Source organism: Girardinichthys multiradiatus, chromosome 22, assembly GCF_021462225.1.
Source record: "Girardinichthys multiradiatus isolate DD_20200921_A chromosome 22, DD_fGirMul_XY1, whole genome shotgun sequence".
NCBI lineage: Eukaryota > Metazoa > Chordata > Actinopteri > Cyprinodontiformes > Goodeidae > Girardinichthys > Girardinichthys multiradiatus.
The window spans coordinates 44,881,602-44,894,616 of NC_061814.1; the positions used below are offsets into that span (position 1 = coordinate 44,881,602).

Sequence of the window (13,015 nt, forward strand, 5' to 3'; positions counted from 1 at the left end):
TTCTGTTCTCATTAACTCGACTGTTTAGGAGGTGGATCTCTGCACCATGGAGCTGGTAGCGTTTTATTCATTTACTGTTGTTCATTGGAGGAGAAGATCTCTCCTTTCTCTCTGTCTTTCCTCCATCTTCTCTGCTTCAGACACTCTTAGGTTCACTAAAGGTCCTCCTCACTGCTCTGAACATCTCCTCACGTTAGGAGCTCTCTGAAGGCCTCAGATGATTCATGAATAACTTTTATCTCACTGAGGGGAAAATCTAAGAATTGGAGAAATTCTCAGATTTTTCTTAGAATGACGTCACTAGGAGAAACTTTTAGTCTGAGGTTTCTTTAGGAATACGGGACTAAAACCTGCTAACAAATATGAATACTTTCATGATGTTCAAGTATCTGAAAACAACGTTCATCGTCATGAAGTTCAATTTATTAATTCAGAATCATGAAAGCACTTTATATATTCAGTTATTGCTGTAAAATACTAGATAATCTGTTGTGTAAATGCATCAGAGGTACATGTGTAAATATAACAGGTTAAATGAAGGTCTTCATGTTTAACAGACTTTAAATATAAAACCCAGAGCTGACATTTGAAAGGTGATCTGTAGGATCTGGACCTGATTCTCCTAATAGAACCTTCAACAACACGTCAAGTTAAAGAACATTTGTCCCTCTGAAGAACAGCTTCAGGAAACCAAACAGCAGGGGGCGCTCTCTGCAGCTGTACTGTTTGTAAGAGATTTTCTGGGAAAGAAGAAATTCATCACCTAGATCAGACAGAACCTCCTGAGCTAGATGTCAGAGGTTACAATAAAACTTCATTTAATATTCTGCAGGACTTGGTCTTCAGACAGAAACTTTAGCTTTACGGTAACATGTTTTTAGTCAGTTTTCTTTGTGACTGGTGTAAATGTTAAGGTCAAAGGTCCAGGTTAGCCCCATTTTGGAGTGAGGATGTTGAGGATGGTTGGTCTTCATCTGTGGTGTCCTCAGTTATCAGCAGGGTTGTTTCTGCTGCATCTCCCTCCAGCTCTTCCACAGCAGCAGGTCCCGACTCTTCCCCAGAGCTACGAGCCAACGAGGAAGTCTGAAGCCGTTAAACTGACCCACGCCATCATCTCGGCCCATCGCAAGCAGCATGGTGACGTTACCTGACAGGAGAAAGTAAGACAGGTAATGCACAGGTGAGAGTCACATAACCTGCAGCCTGTCACACTCAGGTGAATCTGTACCTGTGTGATACGACGTCAGCTGCTTCCCGCTCAGACTGTTGATGATGTTGGTAACGGCGACGGAGGCGTGGAGGCCGGCGTGGTACGCCAGCTTAGGTTCTTGGAGGTTGGTGCAGTCACCCACAGCGAAAACATTGGAGAAACCGTGGACCTGCAGGTGGTCGTTCACCTTCAGAGCTCCATCATCAGCCATACTGTCAGCTGACAGAACAAACGCCACAATCAATACATGATCAATCAATGATGGATGGACGGATGGATGGATGAACAGATTAATGAACGAATGGATGAGCGGATTGGATGAATAGGGAGGGAAGAAGGAACGTCAGGAAGAATATCTTCAGCTGGTGCAGCAGACAGAGATACAGCCTGTACATTGTCCTTCATTCAATAAACTTCTTATCTTCTCAGGCACAAATTTATAAAATAACCTGTGGATCATTCTCAGATTCTTCAGCTACAAGAAGCTGCTGCTGCATGTGAGGTTGATGCTTCTCTGGGACTTGTCTCTCATCCTTTGTAAAATATTTAAATGTTACAGACTCCCTCTGACTTTAAGGTCATTATGATGTAGTTCTAGAGTGTAAACGCTGCAGAATGATCACAGGTTTATGGACAACTTGTCTCTTCAGAAGTGATAGAACATGACATGAACATTTATTACGGCTGCACCTTTCCCTGAGGGTTGTCGTGACACTGTTTAAGTTCTAGAGTGTCATCGCTGTGGCAGAACGATTGGTGGTTTTCTTGCATTAATCCCAGCTTTTTAACTCAATGATGGAAGCTTCTGTCCCACTCAGCTGCTGACTGAGTCCACACTCCTGCAGTGGGAGGTGTTAGCTCTTAGCATAAATGGAGCTGGTTGGATCCCACACTGGCAACACTAATGAAAGTTCTGGAAAAAACATTCTGGGTCACATGGTTGAAATGTGGGGTAAAGTTCTGCCCTGGTCATCTAATGTTACCCTCATGATTGACGCGGACCCACGGAGGGTTCAGAGAATGACCCTGGTTCCTAGAAAAGGTTCCTGTAGTGGAGACGTGCCTGTCGACTGTATCCCAATCAAATTAGACTCAATCAGGGATGTTCACCTCAATAAAGGGCATTTATTATTTTATTACTAATAATCAGAGCCACAGGCAGAAGGAGTCCTGATTTGTGTATGGGAACTCATGATGATGAATACTACTGATCTGGGAACATCTCAGAGTTCCTGCAGATAGCCTGCAGGAGAAGGAGAAGAAGGAGATTAATGCCTCCATCATCTATTCTTGGATAACAACTAACCCTGTTTAGATAAGAATATGAACCTTAAATTTGACATTTTTTATTTGCTTGAGGCTACATTTCTGTTAATTTGTTGTTTTTTTAGAAGAACTTTAAAAGGTCCACCAGATGAATTCTGGGACCTGGTTAGGAGTTATGTAATTACTGCCTTTCAGTTATAAACAGCGACCTCCTGTGGTCAGAGAGAGAACAGATGATCCACATGGCCCTGTCTTTTAGTGTTTAACCCTTTCTCTCTCCTAGACATGGCTACTGACTGAGCTTCTACTGTAACTAACTCTATGTTCTCTCTTTCAGACTCTAACCTTGAAAACTGGATCAGAGTTTATCTGTTCTTTCTTTCTAGATGAAACGACTAAAGGAGCTACATCCATTAACATTTACTTTTCCTTCCCATAGAAAGTACTCCTGGATCAGTGCTTCTTTGTTCTCTTTGTGTCTCTGCTCTGTTCTCTCAAACCCTCAGTGGGTCGTGGCAGATGGCCGCTCATACTGAGCCTGGTTCTGGTTCTGCTGGAGGTTTCTTCCTGTTAAAAGGGAGTTTTTCCTCTCCACTGTCGCTACATGCATGCTCAGTATGAGGGATTGCTGCAAAGTCAACACCAGTGACTGTCCACTGTCTCTACATGCTCATCCAGGAGGAGTGAATGCTGCAAGTCACTGACTGGATGTAATCTGCTGGGTTTCCTTAGATAGAAAAACTGTTTATCCAATTTGAATAAATAACTGAATCTGACTGAACTGTTCAATGGTTACGATTAATTGGAATGTATGAACCTGACTGTTGTGAAGAACCTTGAGAAGACATGTTGTGACTTGCCGCTATAGAAATAAAACTGTTGTGAATTGGAACAATAGAAATTAAACTGAACTGAATTGAACCTGCAGTCTGCATGCACAGATGCAGGTGGAGATGTTTGCACTCACAGAAGCTGGAGGCGTAGGCTGCAGAGTTGATCCTGATTCCGGTGCAGCAGATGATCAGATCAGTGATCACAGTCTCTCCTATATCTGTTCTCACCTCCATGTTCTTCTGGGTCACGTTCAGCTGCAGCTCTGAAAGGTTGGACAGTTTCTGTCCTGAAACACAGCAGCAGGTTCTTCAAACCCTAACATGACTCGCTCTGAGACAGCAGGTACCAACAGGTCTCCATACCCAGCAGCAGATCCACTCCTTTCTCCAGCAGAATCTCTTTGGCCTGCTGCCTGACGCTGTGCACGAGTTCTGGGTCAGCCAGACCGATTCTTGAGTGGATCAGAACCACCTGGATGGAAAAAAAACAAGAGAGAAAAGCAATTAATGTGGAAGAAATACAGAACTGTGGAGCTGTAGGTTCTCAGGATAGAAGGTCCAGACCAAACAAGTTCTTCTGTAGAACCCAACCAGAAGCAGAAGTCAGACTGACTCAGATCTGATCTGAGGTCAGATTAGGTTCAAGTTTTTAAAAAGTCAAAACTAAAACAGAGAAGGAATTCCTTCAAACCGAGTCACATTTCCAGAACCTATGAACCTGATGGACTCACAGTGGTTCCAGTCTGGAACAGAACAAAAACCTGATCTGGAGCCAAATGAACTTTAATCTGAGGTTAAGTATAATTTAAACCCCGCATGATTTTTAAAGCACAATGTTAGAAAATTGGAGAGAAAATGGCGCTCTACACACCTAGAGGATTCCTACTTAATCTGGAAAAATAGCCTACTGTTGTATAAAAAGACACTTCACCAAGCTAGAACAACTTATTTCTCATCATTAATAGAAGAGAACAAGAATAATCCAAGGTTTCTCTTTAGTACAGTTGCTAAACTTACACAGAGTCATAGCTCTGTTGAGCCATCCATTCCCTTAGCTCTTAGCAGTCATGACTTTATGGGATTCTTCTTAAATAAAATTGATTCTATTAAAAATAAAATCTTTGACATACTCCTGAAGATGATTACTTCATCCTCAGTGAGACAACATTGGAAATAACGGCAGAACCTGATCTGTGTTTGGACTGTTTTGATCCTGTGGAGCTTCCTGAGTTATCAGAAATATTAGCTTCATCTAAACCTTCAACTTGTATGTTAGACCCAATCCCAACCAAATTATTTAAGGAAGTGTTCCCTCTGATTACCAGCCCCATTTTAGATATGATTAACCTATCTTTAGTAAATGGATCAGAACCACAGGCTTTTAAGTTAGCTGTAATTAAACCTTTACTTAAGAAACCTTCGCTTGATCAAGATGATTTAATAAATTACAGACCTATATCCAATCTTCCATTCTTATCTAAAATTCTTGAGAAAATAGTTGCTAATCAAATGTGTGAACATTTATACAGCAATGACCTGTTTGAAGAGTTTCAGTCAGGTTTCAGAGCTCATCATAGCACTGAAACAGCTCTGCTGAAAGTCACTAATGATATTCTTATGGCCTCAGATAATGGACTTGTATCTGTTCTGGTTCTGTTAGATCTCAGTGGTGCATTTGATCCAGTCGACCATAATATTCTCTTAGAAAGGCTGGAATATTCTGTAGGGATCAGGGGAACAGCGCTAGGCTGGTTTAAATCTTATCTGTCTGACAGATTCCAGTTTGTTCATGTAAATGATAAATCATCTTTAAACTCCAGGGTTAATTGTGGAGTACCACAGGGTTCAGTACTTGGGCCAATTCTCTTTACTATATATATGCTTCCAATAGGTCAAATTATCAGGCAGCATAGAATAAATGTTCACTGTTACGCTGATGATACTCAGCTTTACTTATCCATAAATCCTGATGAACCCAACCAGTTAGATAGACTACAAGCATGTCTTGAAGATATAAAAACTTGGATGACTTTAAATTTTCTGCTGCTAAATTCAGACAAGACAGAAGTTGTCGTCTTTGGACCGGAGTCTTTAAAAAAGAAACTTCTTAGTCAGTCACTTAACCTGGATGGCATTAAATTGACCTCCGGTAATAAAGTAAAAAACCTTGGTGTTAACTTTGACTAGGACATGTCATTTAAATCCCATATTAAACAGGTTTCTAGGATTTCCTTCTTTCATCTCCGGAACATTGCCAAAATTAGAAATATCCTGTCCAGGAGTGATGCTGAAAAACTAGTCCATGCATTTGTTACTTCAAGGCTGGACTATTGTAATTCTTTACTATCAGGATGTCCACAAAATGCAGTCAAAAGCCTTCAGCTGATTCAAAATGCTGCAGCAAGAGTTCTGATGAAAATTAAAAAGAGAGATCATATTTCTCCTATTTTAGCTTCCCTTCATTGGCTCCCTGTTAAATCCAGAATAGAATTTAAAATTCTCCTCCTCACATATAAAGCCCTTAATGATCTAGCTCCATCATACATCAGAGATCTGATTGGTCCATATGTTCCTAACAGAGCACTTTGTTCTCAGACTGCAGGTTTACTGGTGGTTCCTAGAGTCTCTAGAAGTAGAATGGGAGGCAGATCTTTTAGTTATCAGGCTCCTCTCCTGTGGAACCAGCTCCCAGTTTTAGTCCGTGAGGCAGACACCCTGTCTACTTTTAAGGCTAGGCTTAAAACTTTCCTTTTTGATAAAGCTTATAGTTAGAGTGGTTTAGTTTATCCTGAACTATCTCTGTAGTTATGCTGTTATAGGCTTAGTCTGCTGGAGGACATAATGACCACTTTCACCCTCTTCGCAACATTCTCACACTACTCTCCAATTCTGCATTATTTGCTGTTATTTCAGCTTTTAACTTTGTTCTCTCTTTTCTCTTCCTAGAAGCTACACCTGGCCTGACTTTGTGTCTACCTGTGACACCTTTCTGGAGAGGGGTATCGTCTGAGCTTCTGCTGGCAACAACTTAATGCTCACCTTCTACAGATGATCCACATGGCCCTGTCTTTCAGTGTTTAACCCTTTCTCTCTCCTAGACATGGCTACTGACTGAGCTTCTACTGTAACTAACTCTATGTTCTCTCTTTCAGACTCTAACCTTGAAAACTGGCTCAGAGTTTATCTGTTCTTTCTTTCTAGATGAAACGACTAAAGGAGCTACATCCATTAACATTTACTTTTCCTTCCCATAGAAAGTACTCCTGGATCAGTGCTTCTTTGTTCTCTTTGTGTCTCTGCTCTGTTCTCTCAAACCTCCAGTCGGTCGTGGCAGATGGTCGCTCACACTGAGCCTGGTTCTGGTTCTGCTGGAGGTTTCTTCCTGTTAAAAGGGAGTTTTTCCTCTCCACTGTCGCTACATGCATGCTCAGTATGAGGGATTGCTGCAAAGTCAACACCAGTGACTGTCCACTGTCTCTACATGCTCATCCAGGAGGAGTGAATGCTGCAAGTCACTGACTGGATGCAATCTGCTGGGTTTCCTTAGATAGAAAAACTTTTTATCCAATTTGAATAAATAACTGAATCTGACTGAACTGTTCAATGATTACGATTAATAGGAATGTATGAACCTGACTGTTGTGAAGAACCTTGAGACGACATGTGTTGTGAATTGGTGCTATATAAATAAACTGAATTGAATTGAATGATTTTTCACATTAATGGCAACCTGTGTTAGTCCACGGTTCCAGCGTCAACAGAACCGTGACATCGCTGAGAAAATGACGCCATCTGTGAGCAAAGCCTCTGTAGAACCTTTTATCCAGACTGTGGAACGTCTTTCAGCTTGTCTCAAAGGTCCAGAAATAAAGCTGAGGTAAATCATACTGAACTCTGAGCACAGGAGATAATGGAAGCAAGAACCCAGTTGGACAGAACCACTAGAATCCTGACCCAGCAGCAAACTGCTCAGCAACACACCTGGAGGTGTGAAACTGCTCTAGGTTTGACAGCTCTATGTAAAAAAAGAAAGGAAAAAGCAGCTTTTCTGAGTTAAATTCTGTAATCTGTTTAATATTTTATTTAAAGGTTGGAAACTTCCAAACCCAGTATCAGTGAAGTTGGGTCGTAGTTTTAAACCAGAATAGAACCAGAATCTGCAGATCCTGTTCACTCTTCATGCAGCTGAAACTGCCACAAAGACCAGATATTTCATCTTCAAACTGATCAATTTTATTGATTTTTAGTAAATATTCCCTCCTGAGCCCATGTGGTGATATCTGGTACAAAATGATGTCGGCTTTATTGCAGTGCCTCTGAGGGGTCAAAGGTCACAGCCATTCAGTATTGGTTTTCCTCGTTGCTGCAGAGATGTCTCCAGATTCTCTGAATCTCTTCATGATATTATGGTCTGTATATGATGAGATCCCTAAGTTCCTTCAGTTGTACGTTGAGGAACGTTGTTCTTAAACTTTTGGACTATTTCTTCACTCAGTTGTTCACAAAGTGCTGAACCTGGCTCCATCCTTGCTTGTTAACGACTGAACCTTCCAGGGATGCTCCTTTAGACCCAATCATTACCCTCACCTGTTTCCAGGTAACCTGTTCACCTGCGGAGTGATCCAGACAGCATTCCTCAACCTCCCCAGTCTGTTGTTGACCTCACTGGATTTTAATCGCAGATTCTGTTACCGAGTCAACCTGCTGTGATCACATTCTAACAAAGACTAGAGTGACTTTACTACGGTTTTACAGTGTAGCCGGCGCCGAGCTGTCGGAGTTTAAATGTTGTGTTTGCAACTATTAGTAATCCCACAATGCAGCTGGAAGCTACCTGGCTGACAGAGCAATCAGGACGCTTGGCGGATGCGGAGAAGACGTCAGGACCCTTGTTACATCATGTATTAACTGTTAACACGTTTCTTGGGTCAGTTTCACTTTCCACACCCAGGTCCAAGTACTGAAAAACCAGTAGAATCAAGAAACCACTGAAACAGAACCTATTCTGGCAACAGTGGAGAACCTTCCCACGAGAGGCCTACCAAGATTACTCCAAGAGCTCATCAGCAACTCATCCAGAAGGTCAGAGAAAAACCAAGAACATCTAGAGTTCTGCCTCAGTTAAGGTCAGAGGTCATGATTCAACGATCAAAAAGAAAAACTTGCGAAGAGAAATAGAAGGTACTAGTTATTAGGTTTCAGGGGTAATTACTGTTTCACACGGGTCTGGGTTGGTTTGGAGATGAGGAAATCATTTAGAAACAGTTTTTTGTTTTTACTCAGGTCATCTTCGTCTGATATTAAACCTTGTTGGATCTGAAACATCGAGGTGTGACGAATGTCCGGTTTGGGTTTATAATGGACTAAATGCTTCTTCACAGCTGTGTGAGGGTTCAGGATTTTTCAAGGTCCTGCAGATCAATCCTGAGGACTGTACTGACCTACACTGGACCTCAACTAGAAGACTAAATGCTAAGGCTTCCTAGAAGTAAGTTCTGCTGGATCCAACTGGACTGGATCTGTAATCACCTTCTTGTCCGGATACTCTGTCTTGATCTCAGCAGCCATCTCCACACCTGTGGCCCCGCCTCCAACCACCAACACCGAGTCTGCAACCTGGATCTAAACACACACACACACACACACACACACACACACACACACACAGTGAACAGTGTCCTCACCACATGTCTAACACACCTGAACAGGTGGTCCTGAAGTCCTACCTGTTGGATAAAGTCCTCATACGTCTGAATGGCGGTCTGAAGCGACACCTCGATGTTGAACTTCCCGGGGAAAGGCCCATCTGTCCCAGTACACAAGATGAGGTGGGAGTACTGGATTTCCTGCAGCACAAAGAAACATCTGTAATACATCAGCTGACCAGCAGAGGCAGCAGAAGCAGATTCTGACCCATCCAGACTGAGCAGCACCATGAACAGATAAAATGATCTTAAAAGACAGATGCAGACTTCTCACCCTCCCACCCTGCAGAACCACCATCTGCCTCTCCGGGTCCACTCGCTCCACTCGGCCCTGAACAAAGCTGGTTCCAAACGTCTCAGTGTACGGGATGAAGGTCCTCTGTGCAAAGCCTGCCGACAGGACACAGGGTCAGAGGTCAAGGGAAAGGCACTGCAGAAATAAATAAAACCCCATGAACATACGGTACCGGGCTGCACCGACGCTCTGAGCGCTGCCACATTGTGATGAAAGGCGTCCCTCAGGTCCACCAGGGTGAAGCTGATTCCTGCAGACTTCAGCTGCTTGGCTGCAGCGATGCCTCCGAACCCGCCTCCCACAACCACCACGTGCACGCCGTCTGGTACCGACACCTGACCCCCCATCTAGGCTCCTGCAGACACACACACACCTCAGAACAACCAGGTTCTCCTGCTGCTGCTGCTTCCTGTTCTCATCATGCTTCTGAACTGATTCGATGTTGTGTGAAGTTCTGTTCCCCTTCTGTGACCACCATGTTCTTGCCTCACACAAGCAGAACCTTCTCACCATACCATACTAATTTTATTTATAAAGCACTTTAAACATCCACAGGACTAAAGTGCTACACACAATCATAAAATACAAATGATCAATCATAAAACAACAAAGTGGTTTATAAAAGTAGTGATAAAATAATAAAATAAAACACAACATCTCAGATTGTGTCAAAAGCCAAGGAAAAGAAATGGGTCTAAAGAAGGGATTTAAAATCAGAAAGTGATGAGGCCTAGCTGACGCCCAAGGGAAGGTCATTCCACAGCTTGGGAGCTGCTACAGAAAAAGCATGGTCACCTCTGACCTTGCGCTTTGTCTTTGGGACCTTCAGTACCAACTGGTCAGCTGACCTGAGGGAACGGGAGGGTGTGTAGGGATGGAGCAGCTGGGACAGGAGGGGCGGGGCTAGGCCATTAAGAGCTTTTAAAGCAAATAAAAGGATTATAAATGAATCCTAAAATGTATTGGCAGCCAGTATGAAGAGGCTAAAATAGAGGAAATATGATCACATTTTCTTGTACCTGTTAAGAGACGTGCAGCAGCATTCTGTACCCACTGAAGCTGGGAAATTCACAAATCACTGACACCCTTATAGAGTGCATTACAGTAATCTAGCCGAGTGGTTACAAAAGCATGGATTACTGTTTCAAAATGCTGATTAGAAAGGAATGGTTTTACTTTCGCTAGCTGCCTCAAGTGGAAAAACCTGGATTTTACAATCTGCAGTCAGTTTTCTTTAGTGGGACATAAATCTACGTGTCATCCGCATATTAATGAAAAGAAACCCCATATTTCTCAAAAGTAGAGATAAGTGGGAGGAAGTACAACATGAAGAGGAGAGGGCCTGAAACTGAGCCCTGCGGGACACCACAGGATAGTGGAGCAGAGGAGGAGATGTGGCCATCAAGACAGACACAGAAAGCACACTTGGCCAAATAAGATTTAAACCAGTCTAGAGCTGTATGACCAATGTCCACCCACTGTTCCAAACGAGAAAGTCAAATTCTGTGGTCAACTGTGTCGAAAGCAGCTGATAAATCTAACAGCACCAAGGCAACACATTCACCAGAGTCAGTTGCTAAAAATATATCATTAAAAACGTTTACAAGAGTTGACTCTGTGCTGTGAAAAGATTTAAAACCAGACTGAGAAACCTCTAAAATATTTTGTTCTTTCAGATAGACCATTAGTTGATCATAGACTACCTTCTGGAGGATTTTTGAAAGGAATGGTAGTTTAGAGATAGTTCACCAGAACCGCAGGATCCAAGATAGGTTTCTTAATGAGAGGCTGGACAACTGCATGTCTCAGATTTTCAGGAACTACACCTGAAGACCAACTGCTATTCACAAGAGCAAGGACTGAAGGACCTGTTGTAAGAAAAACATCTTTAAATAAATCGAGGTGGAATAGCGTCATCCGGAGAACCTGTTGGCCTTAAATGACCTCCTGCAAAGACAGCAAGATCACAGATTGACAGCTGTGGAAAACAGCAGAACAAGGCACAAAGACTGAGGGGTCATGAGGGGAGGGTATGATCTGGGCCCTAAGAGAAGTGACTTTGTTAATAAAAAAGTGTAAAATGTTTTCACGTACAGCAGGTGATGTCTCTATAAAGCGCCTATGTGGAGCATTTAGAACAAATGCTTTTAAATATAATTGAAGGTGTTCGATACTATTTCATTGGACAGGTGTTTTCACCGGTCTGTCCACTAACCCCAACCTCCCTGGACTCCCTGGACCTAACCTGACAGAACTTTGAGGAAACACTGTGATGGATGCATGTAGCGCCCCCTGGTGGAACACCGGCGCTGTGTGACCAGGAGAACATTATTTCAGGGGACTCATCAGATCAGTTCCGCCTCACTGTTTGTTCTTAAATCATTTTACTGATTTAACGACCGAACTCATTCACACCGCTCCGCTAACAGAACCCTGCCCAGAAATCTGTGCTGAGGTGAAACTGTCGGACATTAATTGGATCGGGTTCTTGACAGGAAGCCGGAAGCGTCCAATCAGCAGCTGAAACGAGCCCTGAAGCAGCTGCAGATATGAAGGTTGCATGAAGTTGCACTGGTTCCTCAGGCTGCAGCGGAGACACGTCATGATGACGTTGATCTGTGGATCTGACCCGTTCATGTCTCTGAGCGACAGGATAAAGTCTGCAGTTAACAACCAGAGTCCTGCTGTTAGCTTAGGGTTCTACCTGCAGCTCAATGAAGAAGGTTCGGCCCTGGCCTAGTAAACTTGGGTTCCTGTGAAAACCCTCAGAACCGCCGCCCCTACATGTTATGAAACAGTTTCCAGGACATCGGAGGATCTCCTTGTAGGACTGTACGCTTCCCCGACGTCACACAGCACTGACAGAGAACTTACCTGCTGACGTCACGGAGGACGGACAGGACGTGAACTCACCTGCTGTAGGTTCGAACCTCGGATCCAGTTTCTGTCTAACTGATCGAAAGCTGCTTTTTCTTACATTAGTTTCTCCCTCCTTCCACTGACCAGGAGCTCTGCACCAATCAGAGCGCAGCCGCGCCTCAGGAGAAAGAGGAGGGACTCAGCATTTTTTTTTTTTTTTTTTTTTGCTGAGTCATGTTATAAACAGTTCGGCATCATAATGACGCTAAGTTAGATCAGCTGGTTTGATCCATCAGAACTTCACTGTGGAGGTCAGAGCAAGTCCAAGAACCGAACTCATGGTGTAGGTGTGGTTCTGAACAGAGTCCAGGAATTTCATCTGTTTCATCAGAACGTCTGTGAAATCCAGACTGACGAGGAAAATGTCTAACATGCCATAATAAACGTCTTTATACAGAGTAACAATGAGAACAATGGGCCCATCAGAACCTGAAATCTCAGATTTCCAACTGCATGGAGTTCTGGGGGCTCATGAAAGAAGCGTTACGCATAGAAATCTTGCGGCGCAATGTTTTACGCACAATTCGGCAAGTACAAAAATGAACGCTGTGTGAAAGTGTGCGTAAATCCACGAAGACTTTTGACCTGCTGTGAAAATGTGCGGAAGCCACGCAAACTTTTTCAGTCGACAAGAGAACTAAACCTTCCCTAAAATGATGGAAACGACCTCAGTCGGCCGTGCCAGCCATATGGGTCGGCCTCATCCAGATGTTGCTCAGATATAGACAGTTCTAGAAACTGTGGCTCTCGTTGCAGCGAGAATGTAATCAGAGCTACGGACTGGACC

The 13,015-nt window shown here is 43.2% G+C and overlaps 1 protein-coding gene across 1 annotated transcript; it reads right to left on the minus strand.

The window, feature by feature from the left end:
- Nucleotides 1-401: 401 nt before the first annotated feature.
- Nucleotides 402-12,377, minus strand: aifm2 (apoptosis inducing factor mitochondria associated 2). The gene is made up of 9 exons (XM_047350708.1): nt 12,223-12,377; nt 9,482-9,664; nt 9,289-9,404; nt 9,036-9,155; nt 8,839-8,931; nt 3,673-3,781; nt 3,444-3,596; nt 1,229-1,429; nt 402-1,147 (listed from the first exon to the last, which is right to left on the minus strand). The coding sequence occupies exons 2-9, from the start codon at nt 9,654-9,656 to the stop codon at nt 993-995; spliced, it is 1,122 nt and encodes a 373-aa protein (XP_047206664.1). The 5' UTR covers nt 9,657-9,664; nt 12,223-12,377; the 3' UTR covers nt 402-992.
- Nucleotides 12,378-13,015: the final 638 nt, after the last annotated feature.